A 26,721-nucleotide genomic window follows, 5' to 3' on the forward strand; every position below is an offset into this window, starting at 1 on the left:
TTTTTGTGACATGTTGGAAGTACACATGGAAAGTGAATGTTGCTCTGGTAAATGACTGATTGGGCAAAGGTAATTCTTTGTTAAAATTTGGGGGTTTTTTTCTCAGAAATTTTAAGTTATTTTCATCAAAGCATTTTCACAGAGAGGAAAAATGTTCTGAGAACCTCTTGTTCTGTTTACTGTTTATTAAACATTTGGTTTTTCTTCCATTAGTTCTAAAGTTACAGTGTTCTGAAAATTACTACAGGCTAAAAGCATTACTAAGAAAAATAGAAATATGTGTTCAGGTCCTAAAATGTCAGCCAAAAGTAGGCTTTTATGCATACTAATGATTTATTTAGTTAATATGTGTTTTTGGCTGCCGTGATTAATGAAAACAGCTCTCCTCCTACTTGCAAGATAAATAAATCTGGTTGGAGGATGTTTAAATATGAAAAACCAAATAAACAGATACTTTGAGATATTCATTTCAAGAAAAGGTTTATAGTTGCATGTTCCAGGGTTTACAGTTTCAGTTTCAAGCACATTTAGAAAATAGTGATTAAGCATATAGCTTCTACTTAACTTGTGATAAGGTAGAGGTTTGTGGGGAAGGCTGTCTGTAAGGATACAGGATTCCTTAAAGGTGTTTTCAGATCCGTTACATAAATCATCATCTCGTTTCCCTAAGTATAGGCTTTGGTAATGCAGCCATTCTTCCTCTCCTGAGGGAATATACTTGTGAAAACTTAGTTTTGCTTTTGAGGTCACAAGACCTTCTGTCATGAGTGTCAATAAAGCACCTGTAAGGGAAAGATTCTCTTTGTTATAAAAATATGAATCAATTAAAAGCTCAGTCTTCCTCCTGAATCAAACCAAACCTTTTTGGATAAAACCCATCTGTATATATAAACCTATACAATTTTTTGCACATGCTTTGAATCATTTTTCTATGAGGTCTTTCTTTCTTTTTATACCCCAAACAACTGTATAATTTCTGTGGTTACCCCATAAGACTCTGCTCGTTCCCTTCAGGGGCTTCCAGTCAGCTTTTAACCTTTTTTGTGACATTCTTCTGGCAGACTTTGACAAGAGTATGTAGTTTTGAGTTGCATTGCTTGGCTTTTGTCTTCAAACCATGCATGAGCCAGAATCGCTGCTCATCAGGAACATTTAATGGACAACAAATTTCCAGTAGAGCAACTAATGAATCTCAGCAAATGTTCTGGCTGTTATAATGTAAACATCAGCAAGAAAACCAGGAAAGTTAGAAGAGGGAAAAGGTTTAAGGACATAAATAAAGACTTCAGGCATAGAGAACAGAAGCAAAAAGAATGTCAAAATCTGAAACCAAAAGATGAAGACAAAGCACATGTGTCAAGGGATTGATAAGTACCTGGACATTTTAAGAGTTCTTCAGAGTAGATATTACTGGAAATTATTACTCTTCATTACTGCACGTAGGTGGTTGTATTCATTGGTGGTGCAAAAAAAAATACTCGCCTTGGTTTATAGTTCTCACGATTTCTCATGGAGTATCTCATGTATAATTAGATTAAATTACTCATTTCAGACTACTTAACTTTTTAAGGGAAAGTTGATTTATTATGCTAATTTATAGCATTTGAGAATGATTGTATACATTTTTAAAGCATAGATGTGACTTACCTTTATTTTGTACACAGAACTGTACAAATGTGAAGTGTATCCTAATTTCCTGCTCTGTGGGACAACTGGAAAGAGGGAAGAGTGCAGCACTAAAAGTCAGGTCCCGGCTATGGGCCCAAGCATTCCTGGAGGTAATGCATGCAAAAATCTCTTTATGTACACAAAGACCCCTGCATCTTTTATTTGACCAGATATTGAAGAATACAAATGATTAAATTAAATGGGCCAAATGAAAATCCTTTTTGTTATCACTTTCTTTGAAAATAACATTTCACTGATTCCAGTTCAGGTCACATGCATGCTGCTTACTTTTCTTTTTCTCACTATTTCTGTGTCTCAAATTTATGTCCTGAATCCTACCTGAAAATTCCAGGATTATTTTTAAACATCTTTCCTTGTTTTGTTTCTGCTCTCTTGGACTGCCCAAATCAACAATCTCTTAGGTATCTATGATGTGCCCTGCGTTCATCACACCTCCCAATGAAAGGTTTTGCTTGGAGCTAAACAGTATATGGTGTACACTATGTGCAACTTAAAAATTCATTGTTATTCATTCTCTGTTTATCTAAGGAAGAGTAATATGTATCAAACTCATATGACATACAACACTCATGTAATGCCGATATATCTTATCACTAAAATGAGGGACAGTGCAGACCATGGAAAAAAGGAACTTCTCTTTCTAAATTCTTGCATTTCCAACTTCACCTGCTCTCAGAATTGTATTTATGCTGCATAAGGCAGAGGGATTGCACTGCGACCTGTTACCTCACAGCTGGCCACGTGTCTGCAGTACTATGTGGTTGTCATTTCTTTAACACTGGGCGGTACATCATGAAATTTATAATTCATTTTGATGTTACTAGGTAATAACTGCAGATCCTATCTTGATCTAACTGATTGATTGTCACCTTCCTTCTTCAAGGAATTTAGAATTCCCCAGTCTTTCTACCTGGAACACAAGAACCTTCCTGTGTTCCCCATAGCTGTAGGAAAAGAATTATTTATCCCCACAGTAACTCTTACCCCAGACAGAGAAGATTTGAGGATCTTCAGCTTGTAACAACAGCTTTAAATTAAGCTCTTCATATCTTTTAAGTTATTTTCTCCCTTTCCTCAAATATGAGAGCAGATAAAAGAAAATCTGTGTCGCTTAACTTGCTTTCCTGGAGAAACAAGAGAGCAGATGGGACAGTTTTTACAGAAAATTGAATGTCAGCTTAGTAGCTAACCGTCATGGCTCCAAATCTGCAATGGGTGCATACTCTGGGGGTCACGGCTCTCTCTTAGTGTATGAGACTATGGCAGTGGTTACCAAAAGGATGACTTGGAAGTTTTTTCTACCTACCGGTCAGGGCTTAAGGTCACATTCTGTGTTTCTTCTGCAACAGCTGTTAGCACTGTTATGACTGAAGGGAGCATAGAACTATCTGACCTTGCTTGAGAGAAATGATTTCTGTCTAGCTCAGTAACAAAGGACATCATTTCAGATACTAGGTGAATTAATTCCTGATCTGTCAGTACATTTTCTTTCTATTAACGGTCAGTTCCAAGAAAATTCCATACCTTTTCTTCAGTTCCCTTAACACAAATACAACGCTTTTAATAGGAGGTATATTTAGCAACCTGTGTGAAAGACTAGACTAGATGTATTTCATTTAGGTTTGCTCAGTGAGTCATCAGCTAGTGGGAAAAAAGAGCAGGCTCTGCTTCAAATTTAAGCCCAAAAGTTTGGCAGCTTAGGTATGTCTCTGTCCTTTGAGCTCTGGGTAACTGGGATGGACATCTAATGTAAGCTTTTGCAACCATCTTACAAAATTTTGCACAGAAAATGCCCGTATGAAAGCATCTCTGCACTCATAGGAAAAACTTATAAATTGGGAAATATATAAAAAAATAATATGGGAATTTTATTCAATTTTTTTCTAATTCCAATGAGAGTATTTTGTGTTTGCACACTGGCTAGTCCTGGACTAGGTGCAAACACCAAATAGTCTCATTGGAATTAAGTTGTTAACTGCACTAGTTCACTGTTCCTAACACATAGACAGAGAGGCAGAGATATTATCCTTGGCTGGAACAATCTGTGATAATTCTGACCACTGCAGTGTGCAAGCAGTATCACAGTGAACCTTCCCCATCTTCTTCACCAAGCAGGAGATAAAGCTTAGCTCCCTTAGCTAGCTATCTTACTGGGAACTGGACCTGACATATTCCAAATCCAATCAAGTCTTTCTGTTCATCATTCTGCTGGTAGAATCTGATTTACTCTGTAAGGATTAAAACCAAGGTCTTGTGAAGAAACACACACAGAAGTAAAACCTCTTGTGCAGATTCTTTGATGCCAATTTTCTAGGCTATGTACAGCTATTTCAGTGGGAATTAGCGTCATGAAAGTTTTTCTAAGTCCAGTTTAGTATGTAATAAGAAATAACTGTAAAAGATTAAAGCTAAACAAATTTAATGACAAACAGTGTTCCTCTGATTTTTTGGTTGTGACAGAGGATGTGTAACAGTTGGAACAAACTAGCTGCAGAAGACATGAATCCTCCTTTTCTTAGTGACTCTTAATGAAGACAGAATCTTTTTCTAGACTGTCAGCTTAGCTAGCCTGACTTCGGTTAAGAACAAGGATAGCTGCATGAAATTCAGTGACATGTTTAATGCAGGAGCAGTGGGATCATCTTACCTAATCGTAGGTAATTTATATAATTTTTTAGGTAAATTTACCTGATGAAAGTAGATGATGAAGCTGGTTGCCTAACTCTGTAGCCAGTAATGACAGAGATATCTTCAGAGGATGCTTAACCCAGCTGATTTGAAACACCTTCTCTGCCATTCTTCTGATCTGGATGGTGAAGAAGGTTCCAAGTTGTGCCTTGGGACACAGGTGTGTGCAAATACACCAGGCAATGCCAGTGCTGCAGTCCCTTTAGCTCTTCTGCGCTCCTTAATAAATCCTGTTTACTGTGCCATCACCTCCCTTCACTTAGTGGGCTCAAGGCAGAGATGGAACCTTATGCTAGCCTGTGGGCAGGGGCAAGGATGAGCCATCCTGTAGACTCCCTGGGTGGAGAGACCTCATGGCAAACACTCCTACATGTACATCTTCTGCTTACTCTGCTGTCATTACATACCCTTGCTATCGAACAAGGCTTTTTATGGGCTGTGATTTTACCTTTTATCAGTATCCTTAGGAAACATTTCTGTTTCCTTTGAGTAGTAACTTGCCAGCCTTGTAAACGTTCAGAAACTCCACTTAAAGCAACAGGATCTTTTTCTAAGTTAAAAAAAGAAGATAGTCCCCAGGGAACGGTTGCATCCTCCCATTTATGACTAAGAAGCTGCCAGAATAACATGACCCCTGCTTCACACGCAAACTTAGACATTGAAGAGGGAAAGAGCAAATTCTGTGATGAAATCTAGTTGCTGTCCTCCCACTCACCTCCAAACAGTTCCTTTTCTCACAGCCCCTTTTAAAATTAACAGTTATACAGCCATCACCATAAAAGACCGTAGAGCATAATTAGTTGCCTAAAAAAGGCATAATCTGCTCTTAGTGAGCCTGTAAACTTCTAGTTCCTAAGGTTATTCCAGAAGTAAGCTAAGGTAAAAAAAAACAAATGCTAGGCTGAAATATGCAGATTCAAACTGAGGATTAAAATACAGTCAAAATAATCAGGATGTGATGATTCTGAACCAGGAAGGACTGTTCAAGGGCTAGGCTGAACTCCACATTCATGGTTTTGTAAAGAGTCTTAGAGGAAGAGTTGTCTGTACAGCAACATCCTAAACTCTTTTGCACATGCAATTAATGTACAAAAATTTCATATGCCAAAGAAAGCAGGATAATGGTGACATACAACATTCCTCAACTGTGTTATAATCTAAATAGGATATGATGATCTGCAGAAGAAATTGTTTGTTTGTGCTCACTAAAGTGAGAACACACTGTCATTATGTATTTTCTTCTCATACATATGTTAATGCAAACCTAAGAAAAAACTGATTGAAAGTAATTGATTAATGAGAGGATGAAATAATTCATGTTTCTCATTGAAGTTTTATGGATCAGCCTGTATATTTTGTGTCCACAAAGATCAGTCACGTATTGAGTGACTCCTTCCTATTCCACTTAGTTTAACTGACAACAGCTGACCCCTTTGCCTCTTGACAGTTGTAATCTGTCACCTTAAAACCCAAACTCCTGCAACAAATAACAGTTAAATGACATGCAATGATTAGACATGTTTGAGTAAATAAAGCAGCCCAAATTTCCCAATAGGCCAACAAAGATAGAGACAGACATTGTGCAAAGGCCAAGAAGAATCAAAGACTTTTTTGGATTAACTTCAAAGCCTGGCTGTAAGTACGAGCCCTCTAGTAAAGCTGACTTTTGGATTCAGACTTGCTGATCAAGCAAGTAATAGCCTGATTTGTGCAAAAGAGAAACAACCTTACATGGTTATGTTACGTTGTGTTCTATTAGGGCTCTGTTATGTCCCCGTTTGTCTAATCATGGTATTTCTGAGTCATCAGAGGGAGATCCAAGGGGAGCTTGTCCAGTGTTCTTTGAACTCTGATGGGTACTTTTTAATGTAGGACTCAGGACTTGGCTAGTAAAACATCTGCTTTGAAAATATATTTCTAAGTGCTGAATCTGTACCATCTGTCTGATTTGTGACATCCTTCCAGGCTTCAAGCTCTTTGGACACTTGTGGGAAGTAGAACTCAGCTCATTCATGACTATTATTTCAGCCTGTATTGAAAGTTCCTCACAATGATAAAAATCTCCTTCTGGGAGAGCTTGGGGAGGTAGTAATGTGAAAAAAAAAAACAACCACAGAGGGTGTGCGAGGTTCCCAAGAGGTTTGAAGTTTATTTTATTTTGTTTTAGTGTTATTGAATGTAATTGTTTTGTTTCTTTCTTGACTTTTAGACAGATCCAGATATTAAAATTTGGCACCACTGACTGCATGAACTTTAATAGCTAGAAGGGAGAAAAATCTAGTTTTAATCTAAGAAAGCTGAAAAGCAACAGCAGCCTGGGAGCTACACTGAAATTGAGTGCTCCCTTGGTACACACAAAGCCATGCTTTGACTCCTCTGTTAGATACTTGTTATTTCAGTGTTCATTTCACAGGCACTGTTCCTGTTTCCTTTTAGATGCCTAAAAATGTAAATATATGCTTGACATAAAGGTGGCGAGTGCTGCAACACCCACATCTTAAGTGCCTGGCCGCAGACTGGTATCCAAAACCTGAAATGAAATACTTAAGGCTCCCTATACAGCATATGGAGACAATGAGGTACCTCAGACAAAGTGACTTGCACTAACCGTTAGGGCGGTGCATGAGGGCTAGCTACCCTTTATCAGGAGGATGGGCACCCAAATCAGGAATAAGTGGGAGTCTTTGCACCCTCTTAGAAGGCAGAATCCAAAAATTACTTAGGAGGTACCTATAGCATTAGTTGAAAGACTTAAAGAGGACTTAGTTTATTCAATATTCAGTGACAGAAGCTAGAGCTGGCAGTCTAGTTGAGAATTCATGACTGGAAGATGTGAATTCAGTTCCCTCCTCAGCTTAAGAAACCCCACCTCCCTGCTTTATTGAATGATGGTATTCCCATCTGCCAAAGCTCCACCTTTTACAAGGACATAAAAAGAAACTGAGAGGTCTGGAAGGATATAGAAAATAAGAAAGAGCCTGATGTAATATCTTATTATTTTGGGCCATCAGCTAGAAGTCCTCTCAGTCCTGTCATGCTCCTTTGCCTTCATTGCCTGGCACCTGGAGCTATCAATGCTGTTAGAGTGCATGCTCTAATTGTGCTTCCTTCATGAGGAATTTTGTTGAGAATCTCTGTGTTTTACTACTGGTGAACTTAGAGACTTTGTAGTGTGGTAGAAATTCTCTAGGCCAGGTAATGCTTTTGGGACAAGGATTCAGTTTAGCTGGGCAAAGGCTATTGGAGGCAGAATGCAGATAACCAGTGCAGCAAGGCCACACAGGCTGTCTGTGGACCACATTTGTGTCTGCAGCAGCTTGGAAGTCAGAACAGAGGTGAACTGGTGGAGGCGGTCCAAGAGAGGTGAGAGATCTGGCTCTTGCATAGGCACCTTTATTCAATCACTTTTCTCCCTCTTCTCTTTTCTATGGGAGCAATTACTCTATCTGTAAGTAGGATATGACCTCAAGGAACAATAGTTACTATCCTCAGCATCCCCCAGCACAGAACCTCTTTCTGTGTCCAGTGGAAAACATCTCAGTCAAGGGAAGCTTGCTTAGTGTTTTCGAAGAATAGCTCTGCAGCCATCTGTGGATGGAAGTGGGGAAGCACCAGAAAAATTAGTGAGAGAGATATCTTGTTCTCTCATTAATTGCCATATATAAGCCAAATATGGAAGTTTAAATATATGATTTTCAGAATGAGAATGAAAAGCCATAAATTTGATGCACTGCCCTTCAAGCCACATATAATAACAAAAGGAGGAAGTAGTCAAATTTGCCTTTACGTAAAACAACTGCTGTTATTTGAAAAAAACAAAGTAAAAAAGAAAACTGTGTGTGGCCAAAAATACTGTATTATACTGGATTTTGTTGTTTATGTGGAATGAAGGATAGAAAGAAAGAGACCTTGACATTGGGCTGAATTAGCTGGAAGTTCCTTTGGGTGTGGGCCAGTTTTGTTTTCATTTGTTGTTATTTAAAATTGTGCCAAAATGTTAACAAAAGCAAAACATGAGACTCTTGCTAGATGTGATATAGATAATGTTAGGTATATGAAGAAATAAACATCTTAAATCAATGACCATTAAAATATGTATATTAAAATGTTCTGAAATCACAACAAAATATCTGCCTCTATTTTAATTTAAAATAGTCTGTTTAAATGAATGTAAAAGATATGTGAAGGGTAAGGATTTAATGGTAAAGAGGAGGATGTGTTGTTAATTTTCAGAAGAGTTGTCTTTGGTCACAGATACATTGGGTGGACATACCCTCTTGTTACAAATAGCACAAGTACTTTTTGGCCATGTACAGTCATACATACATTTTTAAACAAATTAATACAAGAACAAATAGTTGCATAACCTCTGCTCTCTGCATTTATGTAAGCTACTCTATTTATTGGCAGTAGTTTAGGTTTTTGAAGGAATGGGTCAAAGAAAGCAAGCTAATGAATTCCCAAAGCATATATTTAAAAGGTAACATCATATTGCTTACTCTCTTGTCTCTAAAATGTGCCAGACTCCAGCAGACACAAAGAGAAACAAATTTTAATCAAGCAGGGCCAAGACTGTTATAATAGCACTGAACTCCATATGCAACAGACACAGGTTCTGGGGGTAAGATTCCACCACAGCACGTAGCTTGCAATAGAGAAAGTAGCTGCCCTTCAGTTAGGGTGACTTTGCTGGGCTACGTCTAACCAGAAAAAAAAGTATTTCAGAGCAGTTGAACAATGCTCCATAGAGGCTATGGAACAAAGTAATTCTGGGGAGCCTCTCTAGTAGTTAAACTCTTCAAACCTGCAGAAGAACAATGACCTCTCAAACTTCTCTAAGCCGCTAAAAGCTTAGTTCCTCCTACCCTCAGTCTAGCTCCCTGTGGGCCAGATTTTCCCTGCATTTTAGTCTGCTCTCTCAATAGGATGCCTCCACGTGCCTTAAACATGCTTTGGGGAGACTTCAGGTCTTTGCTTGAGCTTCCTGCAGAAACCACCAGCATTCCACTGGAGCCTGGAGAACTCTCATTCAAATTGTCCAAGATCTTCCAGCACTTTCCACATTATTTCTGTTTGCCTCAATTTTACTTAGGGAAACACTGCACTGAATATTTATTTGGAACACTTCTATGTCTCATAACTGTTAAAGAAAACAAAGGCTTCAGTTCAAAAATCTATTTGTAAAACAAAAGTGTGGAGAGAGAGAGAGAAGCCTTAATAAATACACCAGCAGGGATCTACCACCCAGGCAACACAGGGGATAGCCATGTTTTGCCTACTTACCCGGGTATTGGCAAACTACTGTCTCAGCAATGCGCGCAAGAGCAGGCTCCGCTTGTTCAAATCAAGAGGAATCTCAAAAGGGCTAATGTAGCTAGGGCTGGGCACCCTGCTGCTGGTCATTAGGCACTGACATTCGCAAACATCAGATTCTTTCTTCTCCTTCCTCTGAGCCATAATGAAGTCCTCAGCTTGAAATGGAAACCACAGATCCTGCTGTTTCCAGTAAACACTGAATATTTAAACATACATTATTTAAGAAATGATATGGTAAAGAAATGTTGTGTCTCAGAAATTACTTGAGAATTATAAAGAAGGCTAGAAGAGATAGCTGCCCATATCTCCAAGGTGTTGGTGCAATTGAAAATCCTGTTTGGAAATGATGCTGGCAGCAGTCATTGTTTCAAAGCCCTTTGCCACAAGCGCATAAATCTGTGAATGCAGAAAAATACTCTCTAGACTTTTACATTCTCCATTCCAGTAAAGCAACAGAGGTGTGCAGCATTTCTAGGAGCCTAATGAAGGGTCAAGGAGAACTAATAGCTGTGGGCGCAACGCAAGGTTATTAACCCCAGCCAAGTGTTAATCCACAGGATGTACCCTCCTCTGATGTTATTGCTGATTTAAGCTGAAAATTAAATAAGCCATGTATAGTAGGTGAAAGGATTTATTTTTCCCTAAGTGTTGTGTTTCCTTTATATGATGTTTCAAGGGAATTAATGCCTTTACTGTATTTTAGCCAATCAGGCTGCATGTCTAATGTCTACTTCCTTAATAATATAACATATCCTGCTCTCTCCATTACAGATTACTTTTATAAATCATATAAATCATATCCAGAATCCTGCTTAATATGACTTGCTTAGAATTGAAAATGTAAGGCTTTTTTCAGGCTTCTTTCCTGAATACAAATCATTGCATAACTACAGAAACATGCTAGGACCTTGTGTGAGGAGTCTGGCGCTCTAGAATAAAAGGTGAAGAACAGCTTGAGTCTGAAAATGGAAAATAATTATTGTGATAAGGGAAAATATTTTTTCTGAAGACCACCTCATAGATGTTCAGCACTATGAAGGTGTATAAAAAATACTTATTTGCCAAGTCAAATCTTAAAATCGATCTAATTTTTCATTTCAAACACTGTTGATAGAAAAGGTAGTTCCCTTTCATTAGATGCCTTCTATGTTAAGGAGCTGTTTTGACTATCCCTGCGTAGTCATTTGAGGTAGTTTTCTTCATATTGCTCATTCCTAATATAAGCCCCAAGGAGAGGTTGAATGGTTGGCTGCTCAGTATTTTCAAAGAACCAAATTATGGCATAGCCAAATGAATTCCAGAAGGCAATAAATATGCTGGCTTCATTTCATCAGTAAACAGTTGCATATTTGAAGAGAAAACTCTTTTTTTAAAAAGAAGACAGACTGAACAAGGCAAATACCAGAACAACCCTGGACCTCAGGAGAGTAGCTTTCAACCTTTTCAGGGATCTGCTTGGAAGAACTCAATGGGAGGTGGTGCTAGAGAAAAGCGGACTCCAGGAGAACTAGCGATTCTCCAGGATCACCACCTTTAAGCTCAAGAACTGTCCATCCTGACATGCAGGAAATCAAGGAAAGGTGGCAGGAGGCCTGCATGTATGAACAAGGAGCTCCTAGTAAAACTCAAACACAGAAGGGAAGCATAAAAGATGTGGAAGCAGAGTCAGTTAACACAGTGCAGGGGCTGGGTGGGGAATGTAGAGACAGTGGTCTGAGCACGTAGGGACAGAGTTAGGAAAGTAAAAGCCCACCAGGAGCTGAGCCTAGCAAGGGACTTAAAGGGCATCAGGGAGGCTTCTATATCACCAGCAAAAGGAAGACTAGGGAAAATGCAGGTGTTGTTCTGAATAGGACAAGGGAAAGGCTGTTACTCAGTGCATCCTTCACTTTGGTCTTTACTGATAAAATCTGCATACAGTAATCCAGGACCTCTGGACCAGGGGGAAAACCTGCAGCAATCAACATTTACCTTCAGTGGAGAAATATCAGGTTAGGGAAACATTTAAACAAGTTGGACATAGAAAAGTCCAACAGATCTGACAGGATACAGCTACAAGTGCTGTGGGAGGTGGCCAATATCAGTGCAAGACTCCTCTCAATCATCTTTGAAAGGTCATGGTGATGGGGGAAATTTCTGAGGACTTGAAAAAACCAAATATTACACCCATCTTCAAGAAGGAGGATCCAGACAACTAAAGGCCAGTCAGCCTCATTTCAGTCCCTCAAAATGTGATAGAGGGAAAAAAACCACAAGTCATTTGAAAATATATGAAGGACGAGGAGGTGATTGGGAGTTGCCAGTGTGAATTTGCAAACAGGAAATTATGCTTGACCATCCTGATAGCCTTCTGCAATGAGATAAATTAGGTTCATCTTTGTGGACAAGGGGAAAGTAGTCACTGCGGGTTTTTATCTTAACTTTAGCGGGGTTTTGGACACTGTCAAAATTAATGAAGGTAGGTAGGCAGAGAGGTGGATTTGAAACTGATTGAAATACCAGGCTGGAAGTGTGTGATTGTAGAGGAATGAAGCTGGGTTAATTAATATTGATAACATACAGCTGTGGGCTGGCTTCAGGGGCGGTGGGTTGGCCGATGTAGATAAGGTGCAGCTGTGGCTGGTTCTGTTAAGGGGTTGGGCAGCCAATGAAGAGGGAGCAGCTGAAGAAGAGTGAGTGAGTGAGTGAGCGAGCGAGCGAGCGAGCAAGAGAGATTGTGAGCCTGGGATGAGGAGAGACAAGGAGAAGGCAGCAGAGGGATGGGCACGAAGAGTATGTTGGTATGAGACGGTAGAAGACCTTGTTGCAGCTGGATAGTTTGGAGAGTGCCACAATGTGATCAGCAGCATGAAGTCCTGCTGGAGGTCTGTCACTAGTGGTGTACCCCAGAGGTCAATATGGGAGAGAGGCCTATACTGTTTAATATCGTTAATGACTTGGATAATGGGACAGAGAACACTTTCAGCAAGTTTGCAGATGGTAGTGGAAGAAGTGGTTGATACACCAGATGGCTGTACTGCCCTTCAGAAGGACCTGGACAGGCTGGAGAAGTGGGTTGGCAGGAATTTCAGGAAGTGTGACAAAGGGAAATGCAAAGTCCTATGCCACAGGAGAAATAACCCTACATGCCAGTACAGGCTGGTGGCCAACCAGCTGGAAGGCAGAGTTCTAGTAAAGGATCTCAGGGTCCCGGTGGACACCAAGTTGAACATGAGCCCACTGTGTGTGCCCTTGCAGCAGAGAAAGTCAACAGCCTCTTGGTCTGCATTAGGAAGAGGCATTGCCAGCAGGTCAAGGGAGGTGACTTCCTCTCTGCTTTGCACTGGTGAGGTAGATCTGGAGCGCTGTGTCCAGCCCTGGGCTCCCTGGGAGAAGTAAGGCACATACATGCTGGAGCAAGTCCAGCCAAGGGCCACAACCATTAATAAGGGCTTGGAGCATCTGATGTACAAGGAGAGGCTGAGATATGGGACTGTTCAGTCTGGAGAAGAGAAGGCTCAGGTGGGATGTTACCAGTGTCTATAAACATCTGATAGGAGGGAGTAAAGAAGACAGAGCAGGCTCTTCTCTGTGATACCCGGTAACAGGACAAGAGGGAAGAAGCACAAATTGAAATACAGGAAATTCCATTTAAAACATAAGAAAACACTTTCTACTGTAAGGATAGTCAAACATTGTGACAGGTTGCTCCTAGAGATTTTGGAGTCTCCAGTCTTGGAGATATTCAAAATCCAGCTGAATATGAATATAGCCCTGAGCATACTGCTGTAGTTGGCCCTGCTCTGAGCATGTGCTTGGAGCAGACACTCTTCAGAGGTGCCCTCCAACCTCAGCAGTTCTGTGAAAACTTTGAGTTGGGCCATCGTCATTCAGCTGCGTTCAAGTTGGCTCCCAGGTTTCAGTTATGCTTATTTCAGGTCATTTTCACAAACCTTTCTCTATCAGTGAAGGAAACGAGCAGTAACCCAAATTATCAGTCTTAGCTCAGTCCTTGCTCCAAAAAACAGCTGAAAAGGGAGAAACAATTCTTAGAGAGCGTTTATGCCTTTGATGCAACAGGAAATTCCAGAGAAAGACACCACCTAGCAGGGAGGAAAAGACATTGAGTAATCACATAGGAGCCAAGTCTTGTCAATGGAGCAGACCTCCTAAATGTGTGAGAAGTAGAAGGAAGGAGAAAGTTTTGCAGAAGGGGATGTAGGAAGTGACAGCAACGTTCCAAATACACTGGACTGTAAGAAGCTGTTACAAAGCTCTGTCGTTCTGTAAGTCAGTAGTGAAATACTGTGTTGAATTCTGGTCATCATATTTCAGAAAGGATTGAGACAGGTAGCAAAAATTAAGGGCTTCAAAAATATTCTCATCCAAAAGATTAAAATTGTTTACCTCAAGGAGTCTAATGTAAAGGGATATAATGATAGTCATAATTCCTAGCCCTCTGGATTCCAGTGGGCATATTAGCACTTAACTACCTAATGCTTTTCAGAGCATATAAAAGCACTTTTACAGGAGATCCATATCACTACTCCACTACCCCACCTTCACATGGGATGGTCTATACAAGGTAAGTTGCATGTAGCATTAACAAAAAATCAGTTGCAGAGGTGGAATGAGAAACAGGTTTGTTGACTTCCAGCAAAACATGATAACCACTCAGCCATCCTTCCTTGGGATAAAACCAAGGAAAAAGAGGACATAGTTCAAGTGCAGGATCTTCTGTCTGTAGCAAAATAACATTCAGTGAAATGGAAACATGTCAGATTCAGTGAACTGAAAGTTTTACATGATACCTGATGTACTTAGCCTTCAAAACTAACTCCAGTTAGATTGCCAAGGCTCAACAGGATTCAAATATGTGCGTGGAAAATATTTGCATCCATTTGCAGTAAATGGTGCAGCCATTAAGATTCTTTTAAGGGACATGCACTTTCATATGTCAGTGCTTATGCCAGTTCATAACAGAATTAGGTAGGTATTTTTCCAGTGGATATACCAGCACTTAACTGTCATTTCAAGGCAGTTTGCCTACAGTGGGATATTATTGTCAAGGTCAGAACAGCACAATGAGAGACACAATTGGTCACATGGAGTGTGTCAGTGCCTGCCTGGCTTCCAAATGAGGTGAAAGCACTAATTAAAAGTCACCGCGTGAGCTATATGGTGTTAGAGTTTTCAGTCATTCTGAACCAGGGAAGGTAATTCCTCATCTGATCTAATCTAATAATATTTTATAAATACAAGCAAGTATAAATGAAACGCAGAGAACTGACAGAAAGATACATGTTCTGTCTGCACATCTTTGGGTTTGTTGAAGTGCTTAATGAGAACTAGGTAAATATTTTGCTAGGCAACCAGTTAAACAATGATTGCCATACATTCCTGTTGCATTTGCACAAAGTAGTAAAAAAGCAAGGTGAGTTGTTCTGGATTTTCTGAGCTCTACTGCAATAGGAAATCAGTCACACTCTTAAATGGAGTGCAAAGATGTTTGTCCTGTTGTTGTTCTTTGATGGGAAGGCACAGCCAGTCCTTTGATGCCATCGGGGAGCTCTACCAACCTGGTCTCAACATGGGCTTGGAAATCTCAAGAGACTCACGTTGTTGGGCTTGGTGAGCAGAGGCAAGGTTTTAAAACGTAGACACCTCATAAACCTTCCTCCCTGCTTCAAACTCACCAGTCTCCTGTTTCAGCAAGAAATATGAGAAACAACTGCGTCTTTCTGCATATCTAACTCTTCTTCCCCATTTAAACACGTGGTACTTGTATTTCAACTTTACGCTATATTATATATTTGTCTTGTGGACATATACAGGTCCTAAGATTGCTGTACCCTTTACCAAAAGAAACCACGTTTGCCTTAGGAAATCAGTGCTCTGTATTCTTTCCCTGTTTGTTTCTCATAATGTTTTTAAGTGTAATAATTTTTTTCATAATACCTTCTTTTATATAATTTCAGAGAAAGAATGATCTCTATACTCTTTCTTCCAATGTGTCCTTCGAAGTCAAAAGCATGCCATATAAAGTGCAACCAGCAAAGCTCCCCAAGGGAAGCACAGCAGTAAGTAACTAAAAATTATATCTTCGTGTGAAGCACATGTATGTGGTCATTTTGATCCCAGCTGTGAAAATTTTTATAGATGAAAATATTAAGATCAGTCTTTCCTGTGTTTCTAGTGTAAATTCCTGAAATAATACCTAAAGGAAATACCTTTATTGCTTTCTGTGGAAGTTGATGATATATGATACTAACTCCTATTTTTAAATAACATCTTGCTGCATTGATGTGCAGACTGCTTTATTGCAATCAGGACAGATTTGTCACCCGAAGAAAACAACAAAACTGTGAAAGCAAGTGTCTAATTGTGTTGTTTGTAGTAAAGAGAAATCTGGAGGAAATTTCTGTACAAAATCCAAAATCTTGGTTTTGTCAGGTTTAGAGATCTCCCAGTCAGCAGTCTCGCCCAAGCGTATGGATTTTCTATGGCAACTTCTCTCTTATCTGTATTAAGATTCTTTGATACCCTGATTTTCAGAAAGTTTTGCATGCATCTCTAGGGTGTCTGCCTCACAGCACATCAGGTACAAGATATGAAATGTCCTGGTAATCCCTACAGATGTCATAGATAGATAGATACTGAAGTACTTGCCTTATTTGCAGAGCAAGGTTTGTATAACCCTAGATTATTATAAGAAAAATTAATCTTTGAGGTGTAAGCTTGATTCAATTTTTTGCTGGTGCCAAAGCATTGAATTTGGGGAGCACTTTAAATGAATTGGCTTCTTACCGTGTCTAATACCAGGGTTTAAATTCACTCTATTTTGTCATTACTCATAGAACTAAGTAAAATATGAGTGCAAAATTTGATTCTAGTATAAGAGCACTCTGAAATTTGAAGGCTTATTGTTATCATCTTTATAAAGATTTATCATTTACAGTCCTTCTTTTAAAAGGTAAGCTCAGTACAAACTTTTCCAAGTTAAATCGTGATGCAAATACATCATACCAATCTGTTGACATGTAGTAGAATATTTTCTTATATGGAAAACCAAAGTAACAATACACTTTACAGCTTACTTTGAATATATTTTAGAGGATACAGGCTATAAAGTTTTGTTTTGAACAGGCACAGATTGAATGGTTGATTGATACTTGCTCTGGGAAGACATGAGGTGAAAATTTGGTCCTATATGCCCAGTGACTCCAGCCTCTAAAATCAGGAGAACCATGATTTCACCAGAGAGATTTGATGCTTGATGCAGTAAACATCCAGAAAGGTTCAAAGGCTCCAAGCTGACAGATATACTCAGACTCTTTTTATTTTCTTGCAGCATGTGTTCCATACCAGAAACACATGTTGTGCAGAACTCTATTGGTAGTAGTGCCTTCATCTGGACTAAAGTGCTTTACCCCAGGTGATAGTCTGCTGTTCTCAACAAGTGTCAGATGATCTACCAAATGATCAGATAAGCATTTTATTCTCTTACTCCAGCCAGTATAATGCTTGTTATTTGCTGCAGATGATTTACAGCAAAATGCCTGTAATGGCAACTGTAAAATGTTGAAAAATGATAGCGCTTTTATGTAGTTTCATATCTGGACATGGCAGTGGATGCTTGCCAGCTCTACAGCTTTATGTGTTATATGCACAAGCTCTTTTGATGCTCCACTTGCAAGAAGAAATATTTCCTTGAAGTTAGGCAATGCTTAATATTTTTGCTCCTCCTGAAAAAGACCATTTGTGTTTTAAAAGTTTCTAAGATTTATTTGGGAGTTTATGGTATTTTTTCAGACAATGCAATGGTGGAAGTGAATAAAGATTTTAATATTTTAAAATTAATTGTAAAAATCTAATAATCAGTTAAGTCTTTACAGTTTATATAGTAAAGACAATATATTCTAAAAGGACAGATCATATATCCTTCATTTAACTCATACAGTGCTGGATTCCAGTTATGCAGGCTGATAAGTGTGTTTAAATTTAATGGCATGAATAATCCCATATGCATCAGTAACCTACACAGTCATGTAGTCATATTTGCAGCACTGAGGTCTTCATGTCCATCATCATGGAATATAGGTCTATGTCTTGAACAGAGGGTCATGATACATAGGTGTGTGAAATGTTGTATAAATGTAAGAAAACCTGAATCTTTTGCAGTAAAACATTAGAGTGAAAATAGCATCAAACAGAAAATTAGCTTGGAACTTAGTGGAGCTTAAACCAGAATCCACTGACATCAATAAAAGTATTTCTGATAGGCTTGGAATTACAGGTATATATTGTACAACTGGTTGGATTTCCTTGCTAACAGCTTTATCATTCAAGATAAAACTCTCATTTTTTCCTACAAGTATCATTATGGTAAATAATACGATCCTACTTAATGAATTTCATGTACAAGGTGAAAGTACTTTTTACTATAAAAAGTACAGTTAGAATAAGCAGGCTTATTAAATCATTTTAGTGTAGAATTCTTGGACCAGTTTTGGAATTTAATAAAATATAATTACTTTTCTTAAATGTTTGATGGGATCTTCAGAGGGGATGCCTTTATCTAAACTGTTTGACCAGTGTCCTATAGTGAGTAAAATTGGTTTCAGATTAAGGCTTGTAACATTTTTGGGTTTTTTTGTAGCTAATACATGGTGATAGTACTTGCATTTTAAATGTGCATATATTCTTCCTTATGAAATATATTTGCACAAACACCTGTAAAATGTAAACATAAATGTTAATGTTAATTATGACTCCAAGCTCAAGGGAGCTTTTACATTTTATTTTGAGCATTTTTTTCAGAGCGTAAGAGAACATCATGCTGCAGAGGTTGGATGGGAACATGTAAGAGTACTAAAGAGCTCTTGTTTCTTAGTCTCTGTAAGCAAAGATTAGAGGAAGATTATGATGGGCAGAAAAACTGTTAGCATTAGAATAATAATGAGTTTAGCTACTGTTTCCTAAAGTAGCAGATTACAATTATGGAGAGGTTGTTTTTATTTTTAAAGTATGTCCTTTAAAGAACAAGAGGGGAAAAAACAGCTTTGTGAGAATCCCACTAGCAGGCACTGACTTCTGACCACAGATGCTGAATGTTTGCACTAGGAAAACGTAATTCCCATCCATCCACAAGGGACTGCCGATGAACTGTCATCAGCTTACCCCATATGCTCCTCTCTGCATTGTGCTGCCTTCCAGTGGAATCAAAGACAATTTTGAAGCCACACTGAGTAGCACCAAAATCAGGAGCAAAATCCAAACTGTGCAAAAATAATGGCAAAACCCCCAATATTTCTTTTATCTACTTTCAATGTGCTTAACTGTGGTGTATTTTAAAAAAGGAAAATAAAAGCTACCCTGTGGAATCACAACAGCATTTCTGAAGTTAAGACTATCAGACAGCATCTGTGCTAAGACCAACTTGGATTTTATTTCCAATAGCAGACAAAGGCTCTGTCCGCAACACTCTGGTTGGCTTCACTCTCATCTCAGTGCTTGAGCTAGATGGAATTCCTTGTCACTTCTTTGCATACAAAAGGTATGAGATGTTCAGCAGTGTGAAAGGCTGAAAGTCAGATGGCTCCTCTCAGGTCTGTGGGGTGTGCTTTTCACCAGCCTGACAGAGAAGCAGCCATTTTTTTCAGTGTCCAGTATAAGAAAGTCTTGTCCTGAATAGAGAGGAAAGCCAACATGCATCTAAAATGCAGTGCCAACATGCAACAAGTAAAAATTCCATTTCTTCATACTGGCCACCTTAGATAAAAACCGATAAATTCTCCCAAAAACATTCCCTGGCTCTGATCCAGCAGCACTAAACCTACCACATGGAGAAGAACAGAAATCCAAGCTGAATAATGCAAACTTGTCTTAAATCAAAATCATATGTAAAACTGTTGTGGACAGCATGGGGTGGAGGAGGGACAGTCTTCTGTGGAAATGGTGAAACGAGGCAGGCAGAACTGAAGGGATGCTTTGTTTCTTTCTTCCCCTCCAGCTTCTGCCTCAGCTCTGTGGGTGTTCAGGACTTGCAGTGTCAAACTGTTCACGAGGAATTGCATTAGTAGCCCTGCAAGTCATTGTATAGAGTATAAAAGGCAGCCCAGGGGCATTATATTCACTGGTAATGCACACAGGCAGGAGCGAGACTGATGCCTACACATAATCCCCTGCTCACAAAATAAATCTCAAGCAGTTAGCACAACACTTCCCTTGCTTTCAAAAACCTAAGACACAGAAGGATTCATGGGAAAAGTGTGTGGGTGCAACAAGATGGTTTTAAGATTTTAGCGAGGAAATATTTCATTAGCCATTGGCCTCACTCCTACAAAAGAAATGAGACAGCTTCGCAGCAGCGTTCTGCTTGATACAGGATAGACCTAATTCCTGCTGTTTTACTCATTGCTGATAATCTAAGGAGTATAAACACGATGCTCTGCACTTCTGTAAGATTAGTTTCTTGTTTAGATTTCAACATTTGCCAGGCTCCAGCTGAGCTACTGAAATTACATTGTTAGTTGCACTCTACTGTCTGTAAAGGCAGAACAACAGAAGGAGGAAAGGAGAGGGGGTTGTGAACTGATGCAGTACAAGCACTGCTACACCACTCGGTTACAGTGTGTCCTCAGGAAGACCCAGATGTCCTTATCTGGATCCATGCTGATAGGTGTTTTGTAGGCATCACAAGAAGAGCTAGGTTGCTTTATTGTTTTCACAGACTAAGAGGAGAAAAAACACAACATGCAAACGCAGCAAACATCTAGGAAGAGGTGCATAACAGAAGGCATTAAATGGCTACATAGGTACGTGGAGTTGCGTACACTACTATCAGCTTTATCCAAAGCCTGATGAAATCCACCATCCCTAATGACATAGACTGTTTCCACTGATTTCAGCAGGATCTCAAACATGCCTTGAGGTCTGGATTGACCCCACCTAATTTCGAACAGTGAACTGGACCACGTTAAGAGTTCAGTTGCTGTGCTCCTGTGCTATCAGTAGGCAGCCCTATGAGCTGTTCAGATCCTAGACAACACCAGGCAGCAGCTTAGTTTATCCCTGTCTGAGAGCACCTGTGGTGCTGAGGTAGTTGCCTTAACTTGGACGAAAATGTACTTGGTGCCGAAGGTGCCAGGTGTGATTCAGTCAGATACTATCTTAAGAAATCCTGTAAACAAAAAATCCTTCCTACAGAAGTGCTTGCCCGCTCTGATAATTCCTGTATTCAAGACATACAGTTCCAGTAGACTGTCCCTCTACCAATCCATCCATAGTTGGCCAGCAGTTTGCCAGAGTCTTTTTGTTCTGGCCTGATGGTGTTGTACAGTCTGGCCCATGGCAGCAATGCTGACTCCATTTCTATTGCATTTGTCTCAGTCACATTATGCCACCTAGGAATTTGGCTCAAGCTATCAATACCAGAAATGGCTAGATCAAATTTTTGCAAGCAAATGGGTCTTCCCTTAGATTTGATCTTAATGTAAAATGGACTCACTCATTCTGTCAAAGCTGAGAGGACAGAAAGCACCGCTTGGGTTTGCTATTTACTGTTGTTTACAAATATTTGTTAAGATGATTACGGTAAGTGGTCGATCACTTATCATGCTTAGACAAGTGATAGTGTTAGAACAGAGACTGCAGTGAAGCTCAAACCTTACATAACTAAGGTATGTATGCTGTATGTTGATAATGACAGATCCTTTTCAAATAATAAATTAAAAAATTATAACTTTTTGCCTGTAGTGCCACAGTCTTCCAACAGTGGAGGTGGACAGTGTGGGTGGGTTGGGTTTTTTTAGTCAATCTCAGTTTTCGCTGTCTTGAGGGAGGCCCATTGAGTTTTCATCAGCACTTCCCAATATGTGCTATATGTGATCAAGTCTTCAAGGCTTGCCTCAGGGCAGCATTCATGAGGAATTTCAAGCAGTAGAAGGGAGATACTTTCTTCCTTGGACAGCTGAGCTCATTGCTTGCTGCAGGCTTCATGTAGCCGATCATGACTGCATCCCTTCTGATTTTCCTGGCCAGATAAGCCTTTTACTTGCATTCATCTGTTTCTAACTGGCTTTTCTCTGTGCAGACAGTTCGGATGACCTTTTTCTCATTTTTTCTGCCCTTGCATTTTAATGCTAGATACAGTACCGCTCTGAGACACAAGAAGAGCCATTCAAAAACATTTTGTCCTTACTGAGTGAGCACTGCTCTTGATGAATCTAATGATACAGAAAGCCTATAAAGTTCTGCAGGGATTAAAAAGCAACCCAAAGAGGAGTCTGGGGAGGGGAATGGCATCCCTGCAGTGGCATAGTTGATCACTTGATCACACCAGCAAGACATCTGTTGGAACCCAGGGGTGGGATTTCATGGAGTTTTTTCCTAATCCTGTTCGCTTTGAAATATTTTTTTCTTGCTTTAATTGGATAACATTTATTCTTTTTATATGCTATATTTCTGAAGTCTTTTAGAGTAATAACTATTTACAGCTGCACCTGAGAAGTATATTAGCTGAATGTATGTGTAAGGTCAATGATGGTATGGCCAGCACTGCAAGCACTTCGTCTTTAGGGTACAGGTCAATGTTAAAGTGCTAACCTCAGAAGGACTGAGCAGTGTCTCAGAATTTTCTACACAACCCTCAGTGTAAGCTTTGGTAGAAGGCAAGTGGCGTCCCACATAGAAAGTTTGTGCCTAATTTGAACTATGATCTCTGTCCCATAACAGTGAGGGATACTGTAAAAATATATATATGCATCAGTAAACCTCACCAGACTACCATTTTTCTAAGTGCCGTGTCTGAGTAGGATCCAAAGTGTCTTCCAATTAAGTGTGACAGTAGCTGGGAGACAGATCTGCTGGTGCTTGCAGAATGAAAAGCCTAGGCAAGTATGCTGATCATCAGAAAGAGTCTGAGAAGAAAGGGCTAGATGTTGCAGAAAGGCTAAAATTTGCCATCTTAAAGGAGAGAAGTGAGAGGCACAGAAATGGAATTAATTTTGAACTGGAGTTGTGTTCAGTCTTCAAACTTAGGATGCTGTTCCATGAACGAACAAAAATGAACCTTGTGCTAAATTTCAGTGCATCAACCAGTGAGATAATAGCAGAAAAAAACAAGTAGAAAGGGAACTTGCAATGAGTGCAAATCAGGGACTGGGCAATATCCAAGAAACGTACTGAGAAGAGTCTATTTCCTAGCTGTACCACTGAAGAGGAAGATCATTTGAGAGTCTGTGTAGTCATTTTACATTGCAAACAAATTTCATCTGGTCATGAAGAAAATAACTTCCATCTGTTTACATACTTATCCTGTTTAAGGGAGACTTTGAGCAAATGAGAGAGGTCCAACAGAAACCTGAGAGAAATAACTTCCTAGGCTAACAATAAAGAGGAAAGTTTGAAAGAACAACTGAAGGGACATAATTGTGGCTGAGGAGCTAAGGAAAGCTCAGACTCATTCCTTCCCACTTGGAAGCAGCAGGGAGAGAGCAAATATTCAATGACATTGTTGAGAAGCCTTCCAAGATGAGTCTGAAAGCATTGAATAAAATTGATACAAGGTATGGAAGGGAGAGGGAGGAGGAGGTTACTTATGTGGATGGTCCCAGAAGGAAAAGTACAGAAGGGTTATTATTATTCTTGATCAAGATGAAGATCTACAGAGAGAAGTTTGCCAAGTCAATTAAAACCTTTGATAACTCATGTTTTACGCACCTACTGCTTTCTAGAGCCCCAGACAGTGAGAGAGTGCGTTTCATGCTTATTTCCCATTTAGGTAATGGTCTGTATGCTTGGCTTCTTTTAAGGAACGTACCATCATACTGTGTGTTAGGCTTTATCACAAGGACAGTGCACTCTGCTTGAGTTTCATTTTTGGACTGCTTAGCTGAAACGCAAGTCATAGGAAAAAATGTATGCTGGTGTGTCAGCAGAAATTAAAGTAGGAATAATGTGACTGGTATCTATTGTGGTTTGAATTAAGGGTTTGGGCTGAAGTCAACCATTGTTTCAGAGTAATTCAACATAAGTCAGTTATACTGGCCTAAGCTGTACCAGCATGCGTGTGAGTAGAACTTTGCTCCTTGAATCTTCTTAAAGCATCTGCATAGAAAAGTATTTTTTTACTACTCTGCAAAATTTTTACTACTCTACAAAAATGATTTGTGTATCTGATATGACAAGATGTTTTTATATGTGCGAATTGCATTTCTAGTAATTATTATGAAGAAGTGGAAAGGAATTTGCAGTAAATGAAGCTAACATGGGAGAATTCAAAGCAACATGTATTTCTAATCTGCAAAATGCTATTGAAGTCAATGCTTATAATCTCTGTATTCAACTGTCAGTTTTGCTTTACTTGCCTAATTTTTGCTCATTTAATGCATTCTTTTAATTTCAGATCAGAACATCTGTCATTTGGTCCACTCCAAATGTCTCCTTTGTGATCCCTTTATGGGTTATAATTCTAGCAATACTTCTCGGACTACTGGTACTAGCTATGTTGACCCTAGCTTTATGGAAGGTACGTTGCATTATTACTGTTACTGTTGCCTTAAAAAAAAGAACACAGAAAGTTACTGGAAGATACTAACAGATAAGAAAAAGAAAGGCTGAATTTTTGTGATCTTTAACAGTTTGGAGCAAAAGCAACAATGCACATGTGTCTTTTTTGTTTTGGCATTTCTGACAGTGTCACTGACCTTTAGGCAGGGAACTTGTTTTCAAAGTCCTCCTTTATTATTAAAGTCTGGTTATAAATGGGCCTACAGAGTTTGAGTCTGTTTCCCAAGACCTATGATCCTCTTTTTCAGGATGTTTAGGTTCAAAAAGAAGTGACTCTAACTTTGTTTTCTCTGAATACTTCAGGAATTTCCAGTTTTTGTTAGCATGTAACAACACTCCTGGCTTTGAGAATTAATGTTTAGAAGATTTCCTTTTATATTAGTATGTTGTATCTTCTGGTTTTAAAGTTTTCTAGTTCTGTGTTGGTTGTTACACTCCCTTGACAAGTTTGAAGACAAGTTACTAGAACCTGCTGTATTAGAGGGAGCCTATAAAGCTTTTGGCCATCCTTTCCATTCCAACTTTAAAAAAACTGAAATAATTTCTTAAGTTGGGATATGGCTTACCTGCCTTTAGCTGCCTGAAAGTTATGTGTTAGGTGTCCAGCCTATGCTAAATTTCCAGATTCTTCTAGTCAGTTAACAACAGCAAAAAAAAGCTATCTGAAACATGGCAAGATGAGAGGAATTACCTTTTGGTGATACTCTCCTTTGACCTATCATGAAGCCTACGTGACTTTCAACCTTTTGATCAAAAGGGTAACTTTTAGGCAGTTAAAGTTAGGTAAGAGGAATCTCAGCTTCATTGATGTTTAGTCTAGATCACAACACTGTCCTGTGCAATTTCCCAACACATATTCCACCTGTGTTATTATTACTGTTTGTCAATCTAAATATCTTTTCCGACTGTCTTGCTGAACTGAAATGAGCAGATTTCTCATGAGAGTCAATAAGTATCAGCATTCAGACCAACTCTACATCTCCTGCAAAGGTATCTGTCATATAATTTGAATTCTTAAAGCTATACTTTGGAACTTGGTGCCTTGCACCTAGAACTTTCGTTTTTCATTGGGAATGACTTGAATAGAAATAAAAAAAGTCTATCAGCCTGCTGCAGATTGTATCCGACCTTTCAGGTTGACTGACTGAAGAATCAAACTGCAGCTGAGCTTGCTGTGGTTCTCTTACCATGACGCCTTCGTTTCTGTTGATTGTTTCCTGCAGTGTGGCTTCTTTGACAGAGCTAGACCTCCTCAAGATGACATGGCTGACAGGGAACAACTGACAAATAACAAGACTACTGATGCATAGAGGAAGAGAGTGACAGTTCAAGTCAGAATCCTGCCTGAGACTAAAAACATGATGAGGTTTAAATGAAGGATTCCTTCCACCAGTCTTCCTTTGTACTTGCAAGTGACATAGTGTTGTAATCTGATCTATGCAATGTTCTGAGAACATGCCACATGACAGCCATCTTTGCCAAGGAAAGCAGCTTTATTACAGCCTTGCAAACATACTCACCACTGAACAGAATGTTTATCCCATATTCCAATCAGTCTACATTTCAGCAGACGCTTTTGAACACGTGTGGTATACTGAGATGCTTCCAGAACAAGCTCAAATCTCCCAAGGAGAGAACACCTGCATTGCTGTATTGTCTAGAAGATGGACCAGGGCAAAACTTCTGAACACTACTGTATCATGTGGAATACCTTTGACACCTCCCTAAGAATAAGAACTTTTATGAAATTATGGCTCAGGGAGACAAGCAATATATTAGTACCGTGAAAGTACTTCTGAAAAACAAAGGTAGTCTATAAAGAACTTTATAGATGGGGCACAATTATTTATTTTTCCACCTTTTCATGATAAGTATCTGATATAATCATCAACTTAGATTTTGAGAGAATGAAGTAAAAAAGTAGAAATCATGTACTTACCTTGCATGTAAATAGAAAAGTAAACCCATTGTACACACAGAACACATCTTTCTTGGATACAAGGTGTTTTGCAAAGCAAGAGACTTATTCAACATTTTACAAGATGAGACACAGGACAAACAAGTACATGCTGTATCTCTCTCAACCCAGAGCAGGCAGTATCACACCCAGATAACCAAATCCATGCACAGTATAGAGCAGGGGATGAGTTACCCTCTCCTTGCATTGCTGGTGGCTGACACCTGTACAGCTGACACAGGGTACAGTCATTTGTGAAACACTGATTTAAATTATCACAGTCACACTGGTGACCTTGAGAAGGCTTGGGGGTTTTGGGCTAGGGTACATTTTCATTGCCATTGCCCTGTTTCTTTGTTGAAATGGCCTCTTAAAATGGAACGACTTCTGCCATTGTGTCTTCTGTTAAATTTGTGTCAGACCCTAACACTGTTCACCTAAAGAAATCTTCGCTTTTTCTATTATTATTATTATTATTATTTTACAGTCTACAAGTTGGCAGCTTATTTAAAGTGTTGAGT

General features: G+C 39.3%; 1 protein-coding gene across 1 annotated transcript in view; it reads left to right on the plus strand.

The window, feature by feature from the left end:
• Positions 1-26,173, plus strand: part of ITGA8 (integrin subunit alpha 8) — a 114,966-nt gene extending 88,793 nt beyond the window's left edge. The window contains exons 27-30 of the mRNA XM_037385968.1: positions 1,665-1,778; positions 15,651-15,752; positions 24,080-24,202; positions 25,467-26,173. Of these exons, the coding sequence (XP_037241865.1) occupies positions 1,665-1,778; positions 15,651-15,752; positions 24,080-24,202; positions 25,467-25,553 (426 nt within the window). The 3' untranslated portion in view covers positions 25,554-26,173. The remainder of the gene's footprint in view (positions 1-1,664; positions 1,779-15,650; positions 15,753-24,079; positions 24,203-25,466) is intronic.
• The last annotated feature ends 548 nt before the right edge of the window (positions 26,174-26,721 follow it).

The sequence above is a fragment of the Falco rusticolus genome, chromosome 4 (assembly GCF_015220075.1).
Source record: "Falco rusticolus isolate bFalRus1 chromosome 4, bFalRus1.pri, whole genome shotgun sequence".
In the NCBI taxonomy this organism is placed as follows: Eukaryota; Metazoa; Chordata; class Aves; order Falconiformes; family Falconidae; genus Falco; species Falco rusticolus.